The sequence below is a fragment of the Centroberyx affinis genome, unplaced genomic scaffold (assembly GCF_046629955.1).
Source record: "Centroberyx affinis isolate AG114_WGS23_722 - 3 ecotype Tasmania unplaced genomic scaffold, CSIRO-AGI_Caff_v1 ptg005746l_1, whole genome shotgun sequence".
Classification (NCBI taxonomy): domain Eukaryota; kingdom Metazoa; phylum Chordata; class Actinopteri; order Beryciformes; family Berycidae; genus Centroberyx; species Centroberyx affinis.
Window position 1 is genome coordinate 23,473 of NW_027282909.1, and position 20,523 is coordinate 43,995.

At 40.0% G+C, this 20,523-nt stretch overlaps 2 protein-coding genes across 3 annotated transcripts in view; one reads left to right on the plus strand and one right to left on the minus strand.

Annotated features, from left to right (window-relative positions):
- Positions 1–94: 94 nt before the first annotated feature.
- grsf1 (G-rich RNA sequence binding factor 1) lies at positions 95–13,393 on the minus strand. Its single transcript, XM_071547255.1, has 13 exons — positions 13,003–13,393; positions 12,142–12,286; positions 11,531–11,686; positions 9,556–9,693; positions 8,729–8,867; positions 8,327–8,448; positions 7,267–7,368; positions 5,976–6,114; positions 5,008–5,141; positions 3,483–3,592; positions 3,236–3,371; positions 1,494–1,545; positions 95–785 (listed from the first exon to the last, which is right to left on the minus strand). Exons 1-13 carry the CDS (start codon positions 13,231–13,233, stop codon positions 782–784), a joined length of 1,608 nt encoding a protein of 535 aa, XP_071403356.1. The 5' UTR covers positions 13,234–13,393; the 3' UTR covers positions 95–781.
- A 2,568-nt stretch (positions 13,394–15,961) lies between these two features.
- The window catches only part of LOC139667763 (mitogen-activated protein kinase 1-like), a 29,918-nt gene continuing 25,356 nt past the window's right edge, over positions 15,962–20,523 (plus strand). For both annotated transcript variants that reach the window (XM_071547251.1, XM_071547250.1), the window contains exon 1: positions 15,962–16,270. In XM_071547251.1, the coding sequence (XP_071403352.1) occupies positions 16,125–16,270 (146 nt within the window). In that variant the 5' untranslated portion in view covers positions 15,962–16,124. The remainder of the gene's footprint in view (positions 16,271–20,523) is intronic.

A 20,523-nucleotide genomic window follows, 5' to 3' on the forward strand; every position in this document is an offset into this window, starting at 1 on the left:
TTTTACATGTGTGTAAGACTTTTGCAGTGCGGTAGTGTCCATGTTGTACAGCCTGTTAGCTGCTTTCTGCTGGAATATTTCATCATTTTCCCTCTCAGCTGCTTTTAATGCCTTGTTTGTCTCATTTTGGAAACTCCAAAATGGCACCAAATGAAAGCATGAAACAGGTTTTTCCCCAGGCATCAGAGCGTGTGTCATCACAACTGATTTCAGAGCATGGTGACCCATCTGAATATCACATGGATAGAGAGCAATGTTGCCCTTTTAAATCGCAATGCAGCACTTAAGGTAGTACTGCACTGTGTAGTTCAGTTTTTGACAAGGACATTCAATTTTAAAACAAAGCTCACACCTGTTTATTTACTGGGCAGATTTTCCTTAAAACAATCTCTAAATGTTGTCATGTTGCATCTTAACATTGTCTGCTGACTTCCAAAGAGTTTTCCTGTTGGATGGCTGATAAACAACACAGTAACCATAATGAAGTCTATGAAGTGAACACTGCACATGGAGTGAGCTTTACATCCTGATTTCTGAGGAGATGAACTGTGAACTAACCTCATCACCTCCAGCATCACATCATCATTCATTTCTTCAATATTTCCATCCAAGTAACCATTAGTGAAATCACTTTCAAACTCCGTCCTCACAGACGGAGACGACTCAGGCCGTTTCTTTTGACACCAGGAATGTTTATTGTTTGATATCCAATTCTTGTCAGTCCACGGAAAATAAATACAATACTCCTGCACATGTGTTTGGGATCCGTCTTTCAGGTATTTCACCTGTAGGAGGAAATAAAAGAAATGATTCAATTCCACCTGGAGAGAAGTTAATTTACTGACAAGCATTAAAAGCAGCCTGAGGAAAGATCAACTTCTAACAGGCAGCAAAAGTGGCACAGGCTATGTGACCCCCCTTCTATACTTTGATATCAAACACAGTCCTTACAAAGACAAAGCAGCACTGAAATTGCTGTCAAAAAAACAAAAACACTGCCAACGTTGTATTATGCTGTGTTCCATTTAAAGTCGGAAATTCCTAGCTGGTAGGTTGTAATTTACAACCTCTGTGTAAAAAATGCTGTTCCTCATTAACAGCTGTGTTGCTAAATATCATGTCCGTGATATTTAGCAACACAGAACACCAGCAAATGTAAATGCAAATTTACATTTGGAATTTATATGTTTGACCATTATCACACAGGTGTATTGATGGATTTAAGGTCATGCAACACTGAAAATCAAACTCAAGTGTAATTTGAGGGTTATAAACATGTTGAAAGTAATGCAGTTTAGCATTTATATTATATATATGTTATTTATGTGTCGTCTGATAACTATCTTGGGAACTTTTGGGGTTGAAAAATTCCATTCCATGGCATTTTACCCAGTAGAAAGTTGGATTTTCTGACTTTCCGACATCCCTGGAACGCAGCATAAGACTTAGGCCTACGTTTTGCTGAACTTTATTTTTAATTCAATATTTCTCACCCTTTGTTAGTCTCTGGTACAGAGTTCAGGAACAACTCGATGTATCTCTCTCCTAAAAAGAAGAAAGGATTCAAATGTGAAGTGGAAACATCACAGTGACTCAGTTCTTACAGCGAACAACTTTTTAACATTTGTAACACAAGAAAGACCAGGAAGCATCTTCAGCCTCTGACAGCAGACAGAGGACTTGCAAAGTGACACGGAGTCTCCTGACGACTTGACAAGGAAAAAGAAAAGAATCCACCTGGCACTGTAATCCATTAACAGTGTATTAATGGGCATACTGGAATCTGCTGACATTAAATCTCCATCTATTAAGCTGCTTTAGATTAATACAAATTGATATTTTGTAAGATCCACAGATGAATCCAAGAAACATTTAAGTTTATTTCAAATTACTTATAAATGACCATAATGATTAAAAAAAAAAGAATTGAGGACAAATTGTGAGAAAAAAACATACATACATACTTGAGTTGCTCAGACTTCATATAATGAAACTATTTTTTGACAAATACCTGGAAAGAATTTATTTCCTCACTTTTTGGCAGTGGTGGAAAGTAATTAAGTACATTTACTCAAGTACTGTACTTAAGTACAATTTTGAGGTACTTGTACTTTACTTGAGTATTTCCATTTTATGCTACTTTGTACTTATACTCCACTACATTTTAGAGAGAAATGTTGTACTTTTTACTCCATTACATTTATTTCACAGCTATAGTTACTAGTTACTTTTCAGATCAATATTTTATATTTAAAACATTTGATCATCTTTATAAAATAACTATAAAATAGCATTGTTATAGATTAGACTACCCAAAAGTATAGCTAAATTGTTAAGATTAGCTTCACCTTGACAACTTTAAAATGCTGCTTACATGTACATGTATGTCAATAAATAAGTATTAATATTCCAATAATTTATTGGAAAAATATAACTCTCTAAATGGGGACAGTTTGCATAACGAGTACGTTTACTTTGATACTCTAAGTACATTTTGCTGCCAATACTTATGTACTTTTACTTAAGTAAGATTTTGAATGCAGGACTTTTACTTGTAATGGAGTATCTTTACATTGTTGTATTGCTACTTTTACTTAAGTAAATGATCTCAGTACTTCTTCCACCACTGCTTTTTGGTCTGTCCATATGTCATCTACACAGTTAGATGAGAGCACAATCCACTACATGTTCAGTGCTATGAACACTGAGAAGCACTTTTGAATGTAATTACTACAATTAATACTAAAAACCACGAGGACCGGGGACATCAAACACAGAGACGGGATGATAAGCGTCAGATGAATAACTGACTTTGAGTTATGTTGTTTCAAAATCTGTTGTGACACCCAGATTCATAGTAAAGTCGACCAAGAACTTTTTAACAGGGTTCATACAGACGATATTAAATCAGATTCAAGGACCTTCCAGCACTATTTTTCTGTTCATAAGGACTCCACACAAAAGCAAGAAACATTTCCGTAAACCTCACTGTGTTTTAACAACCATCAGTGCTTTAAATCATCGGTTCATACTGTATGTTCGCGTCTGCATTTCTGTTTTGACACCGCAAACATTTTACTTATTTATTTAATTATTTGTTTATTTATTTCAAGGTCTCACATAAAAGCCTTATTTTCCAGGTATTCCAGTACTTAAATTTTTGAAAAGTTAAATTCAAGGACTTTAAAGCACTTTAAGGACCTTGTGTGAACTCTGTTTTAAAAAGCAGACTGACCCAGGTGAAGCTTGTCTCTGGACATGGCGTCGACTGCATCCTGGTGGCAGGTGAAGAACACGTCGGCGTCTCCGCTGGGCGTCCCATCAGGCCCGCATTCAATAAGGATCTTAGACAGAGCTAAAGGGGAGAAGAACTGAAAAATAAAAGACATTAAAATCACGTTAAAGTGTCTTCTACTTCTACAACAACAGGACATGAGACCAGTATTCGGGCGTAACGTCTCGCTGTGTGGATGTTGTTTTACCTGGACGACGTCTTGTCCCGTCACTTGGAAGGGAAGGCCTCTCATGTGAACGTAATGCAAAGGCGGGACGGAGCTCTGATGGGAAGCTGGCTGCACGTTTTCAAGCACAGCTGAAACAACAAATGTGTTCGTTGAGAGCAAACGTTTCAGTTATCGGGAAAAGTCTCCCGCTATCCGCCTCTCTCACTGTTTCCCCGCTGTCTGAATGAAAAGTACTGAAAGTGAAAGGACCGCCCTCTTCAAAGAGAAAAAAAAAAAGAGTAGGAAACATTTTGACCAATGGCTTTTTATGTGAGGCCATTTTGATTGACAGCTGCCTATGAATCCAAGTGTAGCGGACCACAACGGCATTAAATACACATAATAAAACTGACTTTGACTAAAACTCAACCCGTATGAATTAGAGCTGAACAATCGAATAATCAAAAAAAAAAAAAAAAAATCGAAATTGCAACTTGAACTGCAATTTCCAAATCTCAGAAGCTAAAATGAATGGCTTAAGAGAGAGGAGCGTCCAAAATGGATTTCTGAACAAGGTGTTTTAGAGCTGCAGGTAATCTTTGGTCCATGAATCAAAACCTTTCATCATATTCAACTCACTTTTCTTTAAACAACTTAAAAGTTCTAAAAAAAAATGTATTACAAGAAAAACAGTTTAAATCACAACTGCAATATTCTGTCAAATAATCGCAATTAGATTTTTTGTCAATGTCGTTCAGTCCTAATATGACTGGATCGACTATGAGACTTGTGAGATATTTTGATTATTACTGATTTGATCATGATTATTTACAGCTATGCAGTGGTAAAAAAAAAAAAAAAAAAAAAAGGTGGGTAAACTGGCCTCCAAGTGATCAGCCTAAGGTATCACCTCAACCAATATAAAAAAAATCAATACAATTTTCAAAAAAGCATTAAATTGTGTTTTTACTTCCTCAAAAACACCCTATCCTCATATACAGTAACTCACATTGGTTTGATACTACTTCCCATGATTTATAGCAGTGGTTGGGGGGGTTCCAGGGGGTCCCCAGCAAATTGATGAAGCGTTGAACTTCAACATTATTTCATTTACAAGACGTTAACACAATTAGAGAATGTAGAAGAAAGACTGTTTTGATCATAGTTTCTCTGTTATCTCTCTACCTTCAATACAGATAGTCATGGGATTCTGGACAAAATCATATCTGACAATAAAAATATTCTCAGATTTGGGTTCGAGAGACAAAATCTCATCAAATGGGGGTCCGTGGCTCTAATGTGGACTAAATTAGGGGTCCTTGATATGAAAAAGGTTGAGAATCACAGATTTATAGCATGAATTTACATTATAAAACTTTTTTCAGTTTTTGTACTTTCTCTCCCTTTTGCACCTTATGCAATAAATTTAAGTTCTTTTTTAAATCTGTTGGCCTCTTTTGGATTTCCTCCTGTTCTATCAGTGTGTGAGTTCGAGTAGGATTGTTTCTATGATTTTTTTTAAAACACACACACCCCTGAGTAACAGATACAACAAAAGCCTCACCGGTTTTGGGGGCCGGCTCTGTGTTGGGGACGCTCCTCCTCGCTGCTGAGAGCGGAGCGGACTGAGGAGCCGACTCCGCCCTCCTCCAGCTGGAGCGGATCTCAGTGCTTCTGCTGGGATACACCTCGACGTATCTGGAGATGTTGGAGACATCATGGTGTCAGACGGATACGGTCATAAAAAGAACAGAAGGGTTTCATAACAAAGTGCTGGATATTGGGGGAAAAAAAGTCTGCTACCTGGAATTCATCAGGCAATATTTGAAAAACATAAATGAATCTGTGCTTGAAAAATGACATATTTTATAAGCAAATGTCTTTAGATGACCAGCACTCAATACGGGAGAGTGGGAGTCATTTTTTTTTGGGGGGGGGATATCTAATTTTGAAATTAATCTCTTCACAGCACAGATGTTCGTTCTGAATTTGAAACAAATCTGTTACTTTTGAAACAAGAGAAACATTTGTTTTGGTAAACAGGTGTGTACACTAAGTCCAGCAACTTCGGCAAAAAGGTAAAAAATAAAAAAAAGTTATTTTTTAGTAGTTATTTTTCATTTCATGTGGTCTTTAACTGATTCTGACTTCCTTATTTACAGTATAGATGAGTTACTGCATTCCAAGGCCCTTCTATCTGGCTCAGTCAAAATAATGTTTGATTTGTTTTGTCCCCACAAATCTGATTATGACTCTAATCATAAGCCACAAAGCCAAATCCCACTACAGCATGATGGACACAGCCTTAATTAACAGATATAACAGACAAAACCAATATCTGGAATGATGTGTAACAGCTGCCATGTAATGTAGAATTTGTTGTCCAGTTCTTGGCTCATACAGTAAAGATGTGAATTAGCTTGCAGCTATAATCTGGTATGGTGCATCAAATGGTGACATTTATGTTTGAACTGTACATTGTCCCTTTTAAATAAATAAATAAAAATAAACCAGCTTCTTTCAGCTTCCTACCTGTTGCCTATGTTCTCCCTGTCTCTCTGCAGCGCCTCGTCAGCCACTTCCTGGGAGGAGAACTGCACATAGGCCTCGCCCGAGTTCCTCCCCCTGCGGTCCAGGACGATGGTGACTCCGTCCTCCATGATCTCCAAACCTGGAAAACGCAGCAACACTTTGGTTTTTTACTTTTCTTGGTGGGACATCTTACACGTTAAAAAGGGGCATTAAAGGGGCGGCCAGTAGGAATTGCAACATCGAACTTAATATCTCCTCCTACAGTGGCCTGTAACTGACACAAACAATAAAGTCACGTTTTCACAACAGAGAGGAGTAAACTAGCTGATTAGTGCAGAAATCCAACAGAATCGTCTGGCGAAGAGAGGAAATCCCTCTGCTAAATACTGGAATAATAATACTGCTTTGGCATTCGCTTTGAGTAGCTGAAAATGCCAATTGGTGGGGGGGGTTTCGAGGGTCTGGGATTAATCGTTGAGTCGCTGGTATTGATCAACAGCCCTATCAATCCCCCCTACAGATGTGCTATGGGACGTACAAATCCTACTTATTACCTCCGCCAAGGAGGTTATGTTTTCGGTGCTGTTTGTTTGTTGGTCTGTTTGTCAGCAGGATTACGGAAAAACAACTGGCCCGATTTTCATGGAACTTCGTGGAAGGGTGTAGCATGGGCCAAGGAAGAACCCATTAAATTTTGGAGCGGATCCGGATCCGACTCACGAACAAGCAATTCTCAGAAGACTGGACTACTGGCCTTGCCGGAGGTCTGCTCTCTCCGAGTGCCCTTCTAGTTACCCCTTTAACACACTTTCTCAAGCATTATTGTAATGTGGAAGACAATCATTTATTACTAGGGATGGTATTCACGATTGGATATAACCATGACACCATGTAATAAATAAAAGTTCAATGATAATGAAGTCTTACTGTGCAGAATTATGTTTATTTCTGAGCCACAAATCTTTCTAGAACCAGTTTGCTAAAATGTAAACAATTAAAAAAATGTCATTACAAAGTGCAAATAAATTGAAATGAAATCAAACTGTGATGTCATTTGTGATTACTACAGCAGAAGAAAATGGAGCAAATATCACAATTCATTTTTCTGCCCCACGATACGTATTGTCACATTTTTGTATTGTGATATATTGACTTTCCATATATCGTCCCATTTATTACCGCGCAACGTGCAAGTCAGTGAGTTTCCCGTCACAGTCCAGTGGCGTGAGGGTGCGTGTCCAGTGTGTGTGCATCAGGTCTGGGGATGGGAGGGGCGAGGAGGCGGTCCTACCTGAAAAGAAGTGCATGATGTCGTCCTCGGTGCAGCTGAAGGGAAGCCCTCTGAGCCGCACCACGCCGTCACTGACCGGGACCTGGACCGACTCCTCGTAGACTGGGAAAACACCAAGAACACGGCATGAGCTGACGCTGCAGTGGGACAGAACCGCTACACGTCTAACAACATTAAAGCAATATTCCACTTAGTTTTAACATGGGGGGTTATTTGGCACTTGACCGCCATGAAAACCAGAATATAAACTACTCACCAAGATCGGATGCAGCTGAGACGAGTTTGTAGCGTTTGAATGAGGCCATGAAAACATCCTGAAAACTTGCATTACTATACTGAACGAGTTTGTGAACAGATTCAACAAAAGATCCCGCTTTTAAGACAATAAAGCAGTAATTGGTCCATAGTCATTTTGCATTTCTATTCTTGGTTTACACAAAAATTAGTATTTAAAAATAAAAGTAGATCCGGTCTCCGCAATATTCTGTCAAATAATCACACAAGCGCAATTTTGTCAATATCGTTCAGCGCTAATATGACTAGATCGATTATGAGACTTGTGAGAAATTGTGATTATTATTGATTTGATCATGATTATTTTACAGCTACTTATTACAGTTGCAGATTATTTACAGCTATGCAGTGGTAAATAAAAAGCTGGGTAAACTGGCCTCCAGGTGATCAACCTATGGTATCACCACAACCAATATAAACAAAATCAAATCAATCAATTAAATTTTCAAAAAAGTATTAAATTGTGTTTTTACTTCCTTAAAGAGACCCTATCCTCATATAACTCGCATTGGTTTGATACAACTTCCCATGATTTATAGCATGAATTTACATTATAAAACTTTTTTCCAGTTTTTGTACTTTTTTTCTCTCCCTTTTGCACCTTATGCGATAAATTTAAGTTCTTTTTTAAATCTGTTGGCCTCTTTTGGATTTCCTCCTCTTCTTATCAGTGTGTGAGTTCTAGTAGGATTCTTTCTATGTTTTTTTTTGTTTGTTTTTTTTAAACACACACACGCCTGAGTAACAGATACAACAAAAGCCTCACCGGATTGTGTGTTGGGGACGCTCCTCCTCGCTGCTGAGAGCGGACCGGACTGAGGAGCCGACTCCGCCCTCCTCCAGCTGGAGCGGATCTCAGTGCTTCTGCTGGGATACACCTCGACGTATCTGGAGATGTTGGAGACATCATGGTGTGTGTTGCAAACAGACGGATACAGTCATAAAACAGAACAGAAGGGTTTCATAAGTGCTGGATATTGGGGGAAAAAAGTCATAAGCCACAAAGCCAAATCCCACTACGGCATTATGGTCACAGCCTTAATTAACAGGTATAACAGACAAAACCAATATCTAGAATGTTGTGCAATAGCTGTCATGTAATGTTGAATTTGTTGTCCAGTTCTTGGCTCATACAGTAGAGCAGAACCAGCTTCTTGCAGCTTCCTACCTGTTGCCTATGTTCTCCCTGTCTCTCTGCAGCGCCTCGTCAGCCACTTCCTGGGAGGAGAACTGCACATAGGCCTCGCCCGAGTTCCTCCCCCTGTGGTCCAGGACGATGGTGACTCCGTCCTCCATGATCTCCAAACCTGGAAAACACAGCAGCAACACTTTGGTTTTTACTTTTCTTGGTGGGATATATTAAACGTTTTTTTTGCTTTTTAAAGGGGGCATTAAAGGGGCGACGAGTAGGAATTGCAACAACATCGAACTTATCTCCTCCTACGGTGGCCTCTAACTGACACAAACAATAAAGTCACGTTTTTTTTTGGCTCCAGAACGCGGCTTTTTAGCCTTCGTAGCTGAAATGTGCTGCGATGCTGTTCGTAGCGCCGTCCTCCATCTTTGAGTAGCTGACAATGCGAATGGGTGGGTGGGGGTGGGGGGGGGGGGGGGTTGAGGGTCTGGGATTAATTGTTGAGTCACTGGTATATTGATCAACAACCCTATCAACCCCCCCACAGATGTGCTATGGGACAGTAAAAATCGTACTTATTGCCCCTTTAACACACTTGTCCTGTCTCAAGCATTATTGTAATGTGGAGGACAATCATTTATTACTAGGGATGGGGTTCACGATTCGATACAACCACGATACGATGTAATAAATAAAAGTTCAGTGACAACAAAGTCTGACTGCGCAGAATTAGATTTAAAACATGTCATTACAAAGTGCAAATAAACTGAAATGAAATCAAATTGTGATGGTCAACCCGTCTCATTTGTGATGTGTGTGCATCAGGTCTGGGGATGGGAGGGGCGAGGAGGCGGTCCTACCTGAAAAGAAGCGCTTGATGTCGTCCTCGGTGCAGCTGAAGGGAAGCCCTCTGAGCCGCACCACGCCGTCACTGGCCGGGGCCTGGACCGACTCAGCATTCAGCATGGCCTCCGCGTCGCTATTGGTCACCTCATAGACTGGGAAAACACCAAGAACACGGCATGAGCTGATGCTGCAGTGGGACAGATCCGCTACACGTCTAACAACATGGGGGTTATTCGGCACTTGACCGCGATGAAAACCAGAATATAAACTACTCACGAAGATCGGACGCAGCTGGGCGAGTTTGTAGCGTTTGAATGAACCACGACAATAGCCTGAAAACTTACATTTAACACGTGAACAGATTCAGCAACAGATCCCGCTTTTAAGACAATAAAGCAGTAATTGGTCCATTGTCATTTTGCATTTCTATTCTTGGTTTACGCTAAAATTTGTATTTAAAACAAAAAGTAGATCCGGTCTCCCAAACAGGAACTATCTCTCCTAAATGGTATCCCTCCGCTATGTTCTCTTCTATCAATAAAAATGCTGTTTGGTGAAATTATGTTCTAAAACGTTGGACCAACAGTTAGTTGAAAATCACAGTAGCAGGATCTGTTGTTGAATCTGATCACCAACGTGTTAAATGTTAGTTTTCAAGATATTTTCGTGGCTCATTCAAATGAATGGGAAGTGAAACTCCGAACACTACAAACTCGTCCAGCTGCATTCGATCTTGGTGAGTAGTTTATATTCTGGTTTTCATGGCGGTCAAGTGCCGAATAACCCCCATGGTAAAACTAAGTGGAATATTGCTTTAAAGTTTGAAACTGTCATACTAAGAGTAGATTTCAAAAAGGTGCCAGTATAAGTGCTGGATATTGTTGTATGTGATTGGATTTTACTGAACCAATCAGATAATCTCAAGGAACTGAAAAAAAGTGCTATGAAAAGTTTAAAGGTGGCTCTGTACATTCATTAGGCTGCAGTGGTTCACACAGCGGGGAAACTACCACTACAGAAAAAACGTAAACATAATGAAAATTCATCTTCTGGGCTTATTGCTCAGCCCGCCCACAAAATTATCAATTACAGCGCAAACAGTCCATTTATTATGCTGCTAATATCCAAATAAGAGCCAGTGTGAGGGTGCAGATTGAACAAAACTGGACAGTTTATATTATTGCATTTTTTGTATTTCATTTGTTTAGGGCAGTTCTCAAAGCCCAATTACAAGTAAACAAGAGCTTGTAAACAAAAGTCACATGGACTCACAAGTAGCTTGTTTATTGGACAGAGATTTGGTGACCTGTCATCCTGTCAGGTTAGAGATTTTGGCAGCGGGAGTCTAAACAAATCTGACTCCAGTTCCTGTAACTTTAGCTAAACATGATGGACCTGTCTGCCTCTTCTTCTCTGGTGTTCATACCGGTTAAGAACACATGAAGAAGCAGCTGAATATGAGCATCAGTCCAGACTGCGGTTTGCCCTCACTTCATTTTGTTATGCTAGGCTTTCCAAGCATGACTAACTGCTGGCTGCTGTCTCCTTCTACCCATAATCCCTTGTGTTTTGGGGTCGTTTCCTGTAGTTGGTTGGATAGTGTTCTCGCTCCTAACCGTTCTTCAGTAGGCAGTTCAACTGTCATCATTCTCACCCGCCCAAACAAACCAAACTACAGGAGCAAAATGCTCCAGAATTCAAATAAACTGCTCCAAACTTGGTGTGAACACACCCTTACACCGCCAACACATACTGCAACTAATTCTGGAGTGAACCCAGAAGCAAACCTGGGTCTCATTAACAAAATTAGCCCCAACCCTCACATCTACAAAAAGAATCTACTGCCAGAACATCAAAACATCCAGAACTGAGTCAAGAGTGTGGTGCGCAGAGTACTTCAGGGTCTTTAAATCAGATTTGAGTTATGAGAACGGAGCAAAAACCAGGCGCCTCCGATACTCATCGAGCAACCCGGGCTGCGTGGCGAACCTTCGACGTAGCGCGGGCCGAGGTACTGCCTGTGCTTCTCCAGCGCCTTGCTGACGTCTTCCTCGTGCTCCATCTCGATGAAGGCCCGTCCCGTCGGCATCCCCTGGTGATTCAAAGTCATGTGGATCCCCTTCACCCCGTCCCGGATCCTGCACTCTGAACACAGCACATGGCATCACAAGTAGATACTAAACAGCTGTTTGAGCAGGGTTATTCAGTGTAAATCTGCTGCAACACTCAATGACCATGTTTACATGGACAGCGATAATCCACTTATTCTGAATAAAACAATATTCTGATTAAGCTGCTTTCATGGGTTGCTTAAGCCTTATAGAACTATTCCTTTCATATTCCTGTTTACAGCCATAGCTGGATTAAGGTGTTTACAGTCTAAAATGCCCTTCAATAATGCGACTAAAATCTGAATACTCCACATGTCTGACCTCATTCAGGTTAGGTAAGGTAATCAGAAAATGCAGTTTACACATCAATTTCTTATTCAGACTATTGTCTTAGTCGGGTTAATATCGGATTACTGCTGTCCATGTAAACGTAGTTGGTCTCTGGCCGTGTCAGCGACCTTTCAGCTGGGATGAAAGCCAGGCGCTCACCAGAGAAGAAGTGCAGCAGGTCCTCGGCTGTGCAGGCCCACGGCAGACCTTTCGCCTGGACGATGTACACCTCCTTCTTCTCTGGCTCAGAGTCCGAGTGATAGGCTGGCAGCGGCGGGTATTCATCTTCGTAAGGGCCCCCTGCCTGGAGGATAAAAACAATAATAAACTTTATTTAGGCCTATATAGCACTTTTCTTTAACAGAGAGATTACAAGGTGATGAGAGAGAGAGAGAAGCAAAGGGTGAACAGATGAGAGAAGCAAACAGATTAATTCAAAATATAGGCAATAGGGATGGGCCGATAGATTGAAATTCAACATATCACAATACAATACAAAAATGTGACCATACGTATCGTGGGGCAGAAAAACTAATCGCAATATTAGCTCCATTTTGTTCTGCTGTAGCAAGATGAGATGGCTTGACCATCAGTTTTATAAAACTCTCCATCCAAAATATATTACTTGCGCATTGTAATGACATTTTTACATTGTTGTTTACATTCTGGTAAACCAATGCCATTGCTAGAAAGATTTGTGACTCAGACATAAACATAATTTTTTTGAATTTTGATTGATTACATTGCATCATGGTTGAATCGTGAACCCCATATCGCGTATCGAATCGCATATCGTCCCATCCCTAAATTAGGCAAAGTAAAATAACAGCAATTATCATAGGAAGGTAAAAAGGCCAGTCTAAAAAGGTACGTTTTTAAAAGAGACAGGGTAGGATAAGATAAGAAATGTGACTCTGTAGCTATTTTGTGTGGAAATTCAAAAACAGGACAGGATCTGCAGGGCCTGGACAGGTGATGATGGCAGTAGGCTGAACTTTAACCTACAGCTGTGACACTAACCTTAGTACAGAGGCTATGTTGGCTGATTTTCAGTGCAGACTGAAGTCGGGAGAGGCTCTGTAGGGACAGTGTCCTTGTCGATGTCCACTTCTGATACTGATGGGACTGGAGAAACCCACACCTGCCTGCCAGCATGCGTCCCCGTGTTTTGATCCCTGTCGATAACGTGACATGCCTTGCTGCGACACACCGATGCAATAAAAACAACAGCGATTTACAGTTGCCAGACATTGTAGCGATCCGCGTTTGGTATCAAATCAGAACATAACACAGCGGTTAACGCCTCACTATACGATAATTAGATATCCAAGCTGGCTTTGATACGCTTTACTGTGAAATTAGTTAGCTAACCAGTCGGCTAAGTAGGAGGCAAGGAAGCTGTAAGCACCCGGCTCACGTGGGTCAGTCAAGGGCAGCAGCGTTCGAGATTTGTCTTGGCAGAATCAAGCCAGCAGCAGAATATTAGAACTTCCGGTCTGGCTTTTTCCAAAATAAAAGTTTAAACATTAAACCATTTTCGACTGTATACGTGTAACACAAGTATGTCATGGCTTTAAACGCTGGTGAATGTAGGAAATTGTGTTGGATTCTATTTATAAATAAATAAAATTGCCAACAATACTAAATGATGTTTTCAAGCTGCTTTTTCTTTTACGGTTTTCTGACTTACTACACCGAGCATAGCTACCACCGTTTTTTACTATGTCTAAACTTATTTATAGATACATTCAAATTGTGTATTTTATATTGCTGTAATTATTTTTTTGTAATATGCTGCCTGGAGAATGCCACTTTTCAAGCCCCTGGAGGGTTTTTAGGCAATTCTCCTTCACATTCACTTGCAAATTATATATTGGATCCTTTTCTTTTAAATGTTTATATGTGACAATAACGAAACGAAACTGTGTGCTTTTCAAAGCTCTGTAAAATGTTAAAATACCCAAGTTTTAGCACAAAAACCACATCAACTTATCCAGGACAACTTGAATTTCCACTGTGTCGTACCATCGCACGCTAAACCGGAAGTAATTTTGCTGCCAAATCTTGGGAACTTGACGAAGATGGTAGTCTTCCTCAAACACACTTCCTCCTCCTCGCTGCTCTTGCTCGACTGGAGAAGCCTTGTTGATGCAAATCTCCCGTACACCGCCATCTAGAGGTTTGGATGGATGATTACTTGTAGACAGTCCTGATAGAGCAGCCATGCAATGATACTCAATCATCCAATCCGTCCAATCACACAGAGGGACTCTAAATCAGCCTTGGAGGCAGATGTCGGTCAGGCAGAACTAATTTGGATACCGCTAAGCCTTGTGATTCTGAATGTTGAATGTTGTCTCTCACCATGCACGCAAATCTGCACACAGCTCTTCCTTGGAGACAAAAACCCTCAAATTTAGAGTTAGTTTCGGATGCAGCTGCAGCACAAAGTTACCTGGGAGGCAGTTAATTACTTCTGATTCTGGATTTAGCCTAAGATACCGCAAAATGAAACTTGAATAATGCCCGTGGTGATTACAGCAGCATCCAATGCGATATTCTGTAGAGATAAGAGTAGAACATTTATTTGCATAATATTTGCAATGCTCCTGCTGTGGAAATGAGGGTCTGTAATCTGATTGTTTGGCTGTGAAACTGTTGCATGTTATTACACTGGGTGTGTTGGGCCAAACAGTCTACAGCTCACTGTTTTAGAGCAAACTTTGTCTGTAGCCACGCTATCTTCTCTGAGATATTTGGCTGATTACAAAGACATGTATCCCAGGGTTGGGGGCCATTCATGAATTGAAGTGAGAATGCACGGTAAATTTCAATTCAGTTCCAGGAGTGTGAATGTGAATGTCACCCAGCTGTAAGGAAACAGAATGTGAATTGAATTGGAATGACAGGAAACAGAATTGAATGCCATTAAATTCCATGAAATCCCACTTCTACTTGTCTCCACTCGCTAAACATTATAAATCAGAACACTATGAATCAGATAAAAGACAGTTTAAACAAATCAAAAACATTCAATCATAATGTATGGATTATGATTACAGGTTATGCATCAAATGCCACCTGAAAGGTCTCAGTATAGGCTATTTGATATGATATTCAGATAATGTTTAACACTGTGTGTAATCACAGGTATGTGGTAAGAAAAAAGCAAAAAAACATGGAATTTTACTGAATTTCACTGAACCACACACACACACACACACACACACACACACACACACACACACACACACACACACACGTACATACGTACAGGCTTTACAACCTGTAGTTTCATTTCAGCAACTGAAACATTTTCCTTCCACACGCAACACTTTGTGCTGCCTTCAAGTTCTCCCCGTAAGCTCGTAGTTCCAATTTATGGGGCCGATATTACCCTTTTATCAAATAGGCTGCTGGATCTCTGCAGCCATGTGTCCAGTCCACCTCCAAAATGATTAAGGTTCCTCCCTGATCACACACACAGCTACATAAAAACAGTCTCCAAAACCTCAAATGACATTTTTATTTTCATTTCACATTTTATTTATTCGTTTAATTGTTGTTGTTTTCTGTAAATTCATTAAAATGCAGTAATCTATCCTAGAGTCCTAGAGTCCTTCCCTGTTTGGTGGCACCCTAGAAATCCTAGAAATAATGTGTTGTTTGTTTGTTTTTTTACTTTTGTTACTTTTACTGTATGGCGAAGTTCTGATTATTATTATTATTATTATTATTATTATTATTATTATTATTTGTATGTTTTTTTTAACCATTGTGCCTGCCTGTAACAATAATTGTACAAAAAGTATTCCGGTGGTTTAAAGTCGAAAATCCCGATGTTTTCCCCACTGCACATGAAGGCATCACCGAGTCACGTGACCATCTCTGTTATTTCCTGCAGCAGCGAACTCTCCGCTCGCGCTCGCTCCTGCCTGCGACAACACACAGTTATTTTCACTGCTGGTGTGGTCGCCCTGCTCTGAACGCACATTTACGGAAAACAAAAAGATATCACTCCATATACCTGCTGAAGCCGTACTGTAAAACTCTGGTCCGGTCAGAGCGACGACGGATACAAATACACATATATTTTTTTTCTAGTCTGTGTTTTTTGATAGAGTGGAAAGCCAGTTTTCATAATGGCGACAGCTGCGGTATCTGCCCCTGCTGGCTGCGGCCCCAACCCCGGGTCGGGAGCCGAGCTGGTCCGCGGGCAGGCCTTCGACGTCGGGCCTCGGTACAGCAACCTCTCCTACATCGGCGAGGGAGCCTACGGGATGGTGTGGTGAGCGAAACTCAATTTATCCAACTTTTTTTTAAATCTGCGGATATGTGGATAGACTTCACCCAGATTCTTCTTTTTTTGCCTGACATACAGTAGTGAGTGTTTACGATGTAAATAGCTAGCTAGCTTACGTCTCAGCAACTAGTGTCAAACTGATGTCAGTTAACACGAAGACGGGGTCCGTTAAGGAGAATAAAAGGTTAAATGAATGCTTTTCCTTTGCTTTTTGATTATATTTGGTGGGGTTTTTGCCTTGTGATGACCACCGAGTGGAAGTCATAGTTTACCCACCTCTTTTTTATTTTTTTTATTTACCACTGGCTAACTTGCATCATTGGTGATCATATTTCTGCCTACAAACCATTTCCATCACTGTTATTGGGATTATTATTAGCAGCATTGCACCTTTTTACTCCCCAACAAAACTACTTCTGCTTTTGCAAATCTCGTTTCCCCCCTTATTTCTCCTTAATTTAGGTTTTAATGTTGCTGTTATTCGTCCCAAAATAGAAAATAACATTTTACCTACCATAGGGGCAGTGTGTCTGCAGTACTCAACATTATATTCACAGTTGCCTTTACATAATATTCCTATAGGGACTTAAAGCGTATCTAAGGTCTCTACGCAATAGAGACCTTATCCTACTTAATGTTGTTTTTTTTATTATCTTTTATTGTATCACTATATGATTTTCATGTTCTTTGACCCATGGTAGTTGCACAATATTTAAAAGTTGTGTTGTGATATTTGTAGTTTATTTGAGTTTTGACATTTGCATCAGTAGCCACTGGCTACTTATTGATGTGAAGGAATTTTTTTTTTTACACTAGCCTACCTCAAAATACAAAGACGCAATCTCAAGGAAGTGTTTTTACGTAATCATAAGTTATGATATGATCAGAGATGTAGTTGGGGGGGGGGGTAAACTCATCTAAACTCAATGTACCCACCTTTTTATTTGTGGGATCGATTTTAGCACCACATCTTTTATGTAAATTCATAGTATGCATCATGGTAACCATCCCAAATTAACATAAACTCAATTTCATTGTCACTTTAACCTGATCACATTACAAATTCTGGCCTCTTTTATACCACTGAATCTTCTTGTTTCTTCAGCCAGTGGTAATGTAGATGACCTTAATTGTGCACATTGTATTAGGTAATATATTTTATTTGTTTAAAACAGCAGCAGTGTAGGTTTTTGTGGTGAGTAAAGCATGTTTCCTGAGAATAGTGTTTTGGCACAGAGCCAGACTCTGAAGAGAAGTTGTTTAGCATCACAGATGTTTCTCCTATAATCTTTGGCAGTTGCACAAGATAATTCCTTAGATAGATTCATGAACAAGATTAAGTCTCTACCAAAGACCAAAAACACAAAAATCAAAGACTAAAAGTCAACAAGGGAACCAGAACACGAGGCCTGACAGTGATTTTAGGGGCAAATTACCGATTGATATTGTTGTTCAAAGCAGCCAGAAGAGATTAAATACAGTTTACTATTAAGGTTCCAGTGTGGTGAGGCCAAGAGCGAGGTTGCTGTAGATTAAGAGACAACTTGATGCTTCGGAGTCAAAGCTGCAAGTTGGAAGCTGTAAACTGTAAACTGGTCAAAACTTGAAACTATGAAGTTGAAATTGTTCCAACTTGAGAATAGGTTCAGGCACCTGTTTTGGGTCGTAGGCGCTGAAAGTGCAGCTTTTCCATTGGAATTAATGACAGAACAGCGCCAGCGCTTTTTTCACAGGTCTTTGGTGGACATAGGGCCATACTCCTTTAGTTTGGTTCATTTGGGCAGGTAAGAACAAGGCCATTCGAAACTCGGGTGGCACCAAATAACGGCACCGAAACGCCTGAAAATGTGAGTCTTTGTCATCTTTCAAGCGAACTGCAGTGCATTTTGTTAGGAGTGCAAACGTAATCCGAACCAATTATAGAACATTTATGGCTATAAGGAGATGCCCTTACTCAGCTATTTCTTCATGTGTTTTTAACCGGTATGGAACCGGGAAAGGAAAATGACGGCAAAGAGTGCACACAAGTCCATCATGCTTAGCTAAAGTTACAGGGACTGGAATCAGATTTGTTTTGACTCTCCTTCGCTGCCAAAATCTCTAACCTGGTAGGATGACAGGTTACCAAAACTCTGTCCAATAAATAAGCTGCCGAACCAAATACACAAACCAAACGAACGAACCAAATACAAAAATGCAATAAAGTAAACTTTTCCACTGGGGTTTGGACCCAAAGAAAATGAACTGTAGGTGTGATCACAAATTTCATTTCCTAAGAGGTGATTTTGAGAACAAATTCTCTTGCCTCTGTAATCAACAAATTATATTCATCTTTTTCGTTTGGTCCTTCTAAATATCGTATCAGCAGCAAGAGCTAGATCAGCGTTCCTTACTGTGTTTTTTTACTCTGCATGTTCACATTACAGCCCGGTACTTCACCTTGGTGTTGCTGCTGTGATTTCAATGCACCTATGGGAGACTGATGGATTGGATGGCGAGCTGTACAATGTTCCCAATAACAGGCGTTTGGAGCGGGCGATGCGGCATCCTTGGCCTCCTTGCACTCGTCGTACTTGAGTTTGTCTTGATTTTGAATCGGTTATCGTGCTACTTTGAGGTGCAGCAGCAGCAGCTCCAGTGACAATACTGCACAGTTTGCACCTAATGGTTGTCATTTGGCTTGTAACTCAAATATGTTTTTAAATGACATGGGAAGATCTGTTTTCCAATACTAAAACAATGTTTGGCTAGGGATTTTCCTCTCTCATAATATTGTGGAAATGACTATGAAAATACATACTAGTTTAAAAGGGTTCGTGAACTCAAGTCAGCAGATCACAAGCTTTTGGACATTTTTCCCCCATTTATCCTTTATTTAATCAGGTAGTCTTGCTGAGATTGAGTTGTCTTTTTCAAAAATCAAAAATATTAAAATATAAAATTGACAGAAAAGAAAATGCTCAGTGCAATTCAGCCACACACGTTCCAGCAGCCAAACAATCAGCAACATACAGGGGCATGCATTATAAAAAGCATTTACAAATATGATAGAAAATGTCAAAGTCTGTGTAGCCCCAACATTATATAACATAGACACACGTGCACACGCAGCATTATCGAGTAATTATTCAGAAGCATCACACTAGGCAAAAGGGACCAATCATTAGACATGTAGAATATTAATGCAGCAGCAGTATGTCTCTGCGAGCTGTTTCTTAACGTGTTTTTGGAAACCGAGGGAGCCTGTGATTTCTGGGAGGTAAACCTGCAGTAGAGCAGACAGTCAAAGCTTCTGACATTGATTGGGTTTAGACTTTTCATGGGCAATAATGGCAAAGGGGGGGGGGGCTAAAATGACACCGGCGTTATCCTTTACTTTCATTTTCCCCAGCAAGTTTGTTTGCAGTTTGGGGAAATCTTCTAAATGCAAGTGATTTTTCAAAAAAGACTTTGTGGCCTAAATACTGATTTGAGGCTGCTGATATTGACAAATAATTGTATTGCTATCATTTGGCCCACTATTACTCGAAATTGCAGTACAGTATACAGCCATAGATTTGTCATTATTTTAGATTTTTCAGCAAACGAGAAACATTTTTATTAAAAAAGTGAGTTATTGTTGGTTAATATTTGCTGTGTTAGAATACAATGAAAGTTTTTTTTTTATGATGTGTAGTTTAATTTATAGGCTACAAATTCAGCTCGGCACCACAATATCATCTTTAGGATCCATTTTGAGCACTCACAAGTAGTTCATATTGCAATTTTAGATTTTTGTTTTCCATTAATTGTGCAGCGCTAAGGAGAACTAAGAGCTCCATTGGAAAAAATCAAGTTTTGGTCTCTTTTCAGCTGCTGAAAGGTACAAGGAATGGTCTGGTATCAAGTTAGCTGAGAGGCTTTAGAGTTTTATGTTATAATATACAAATTTAGTTTATCGTTTAACGTTCTACAAAGAAGAACTGTCTACTGTAAGGCATGTCCATGTCATTTTCAGGCCTATTTTTGTTTTCAACAGCCACTTTTGTGTGTGTGTAGAGCACCGTGCACCGAGCCTCTTAACACAAGCCTCAGTTCGTGCACACTATCACTTACACAATCACAAGATACTGAATCACCCTCTCTGATGATATTCAGAAGCTGTCATGGCATTCTCCACCTTTTTATCCCACCCACACTGAAAGGTAGATCAGTGGGAAATGCCGATACAGCTCCATGTGTTTAGAATGTTTTTATAT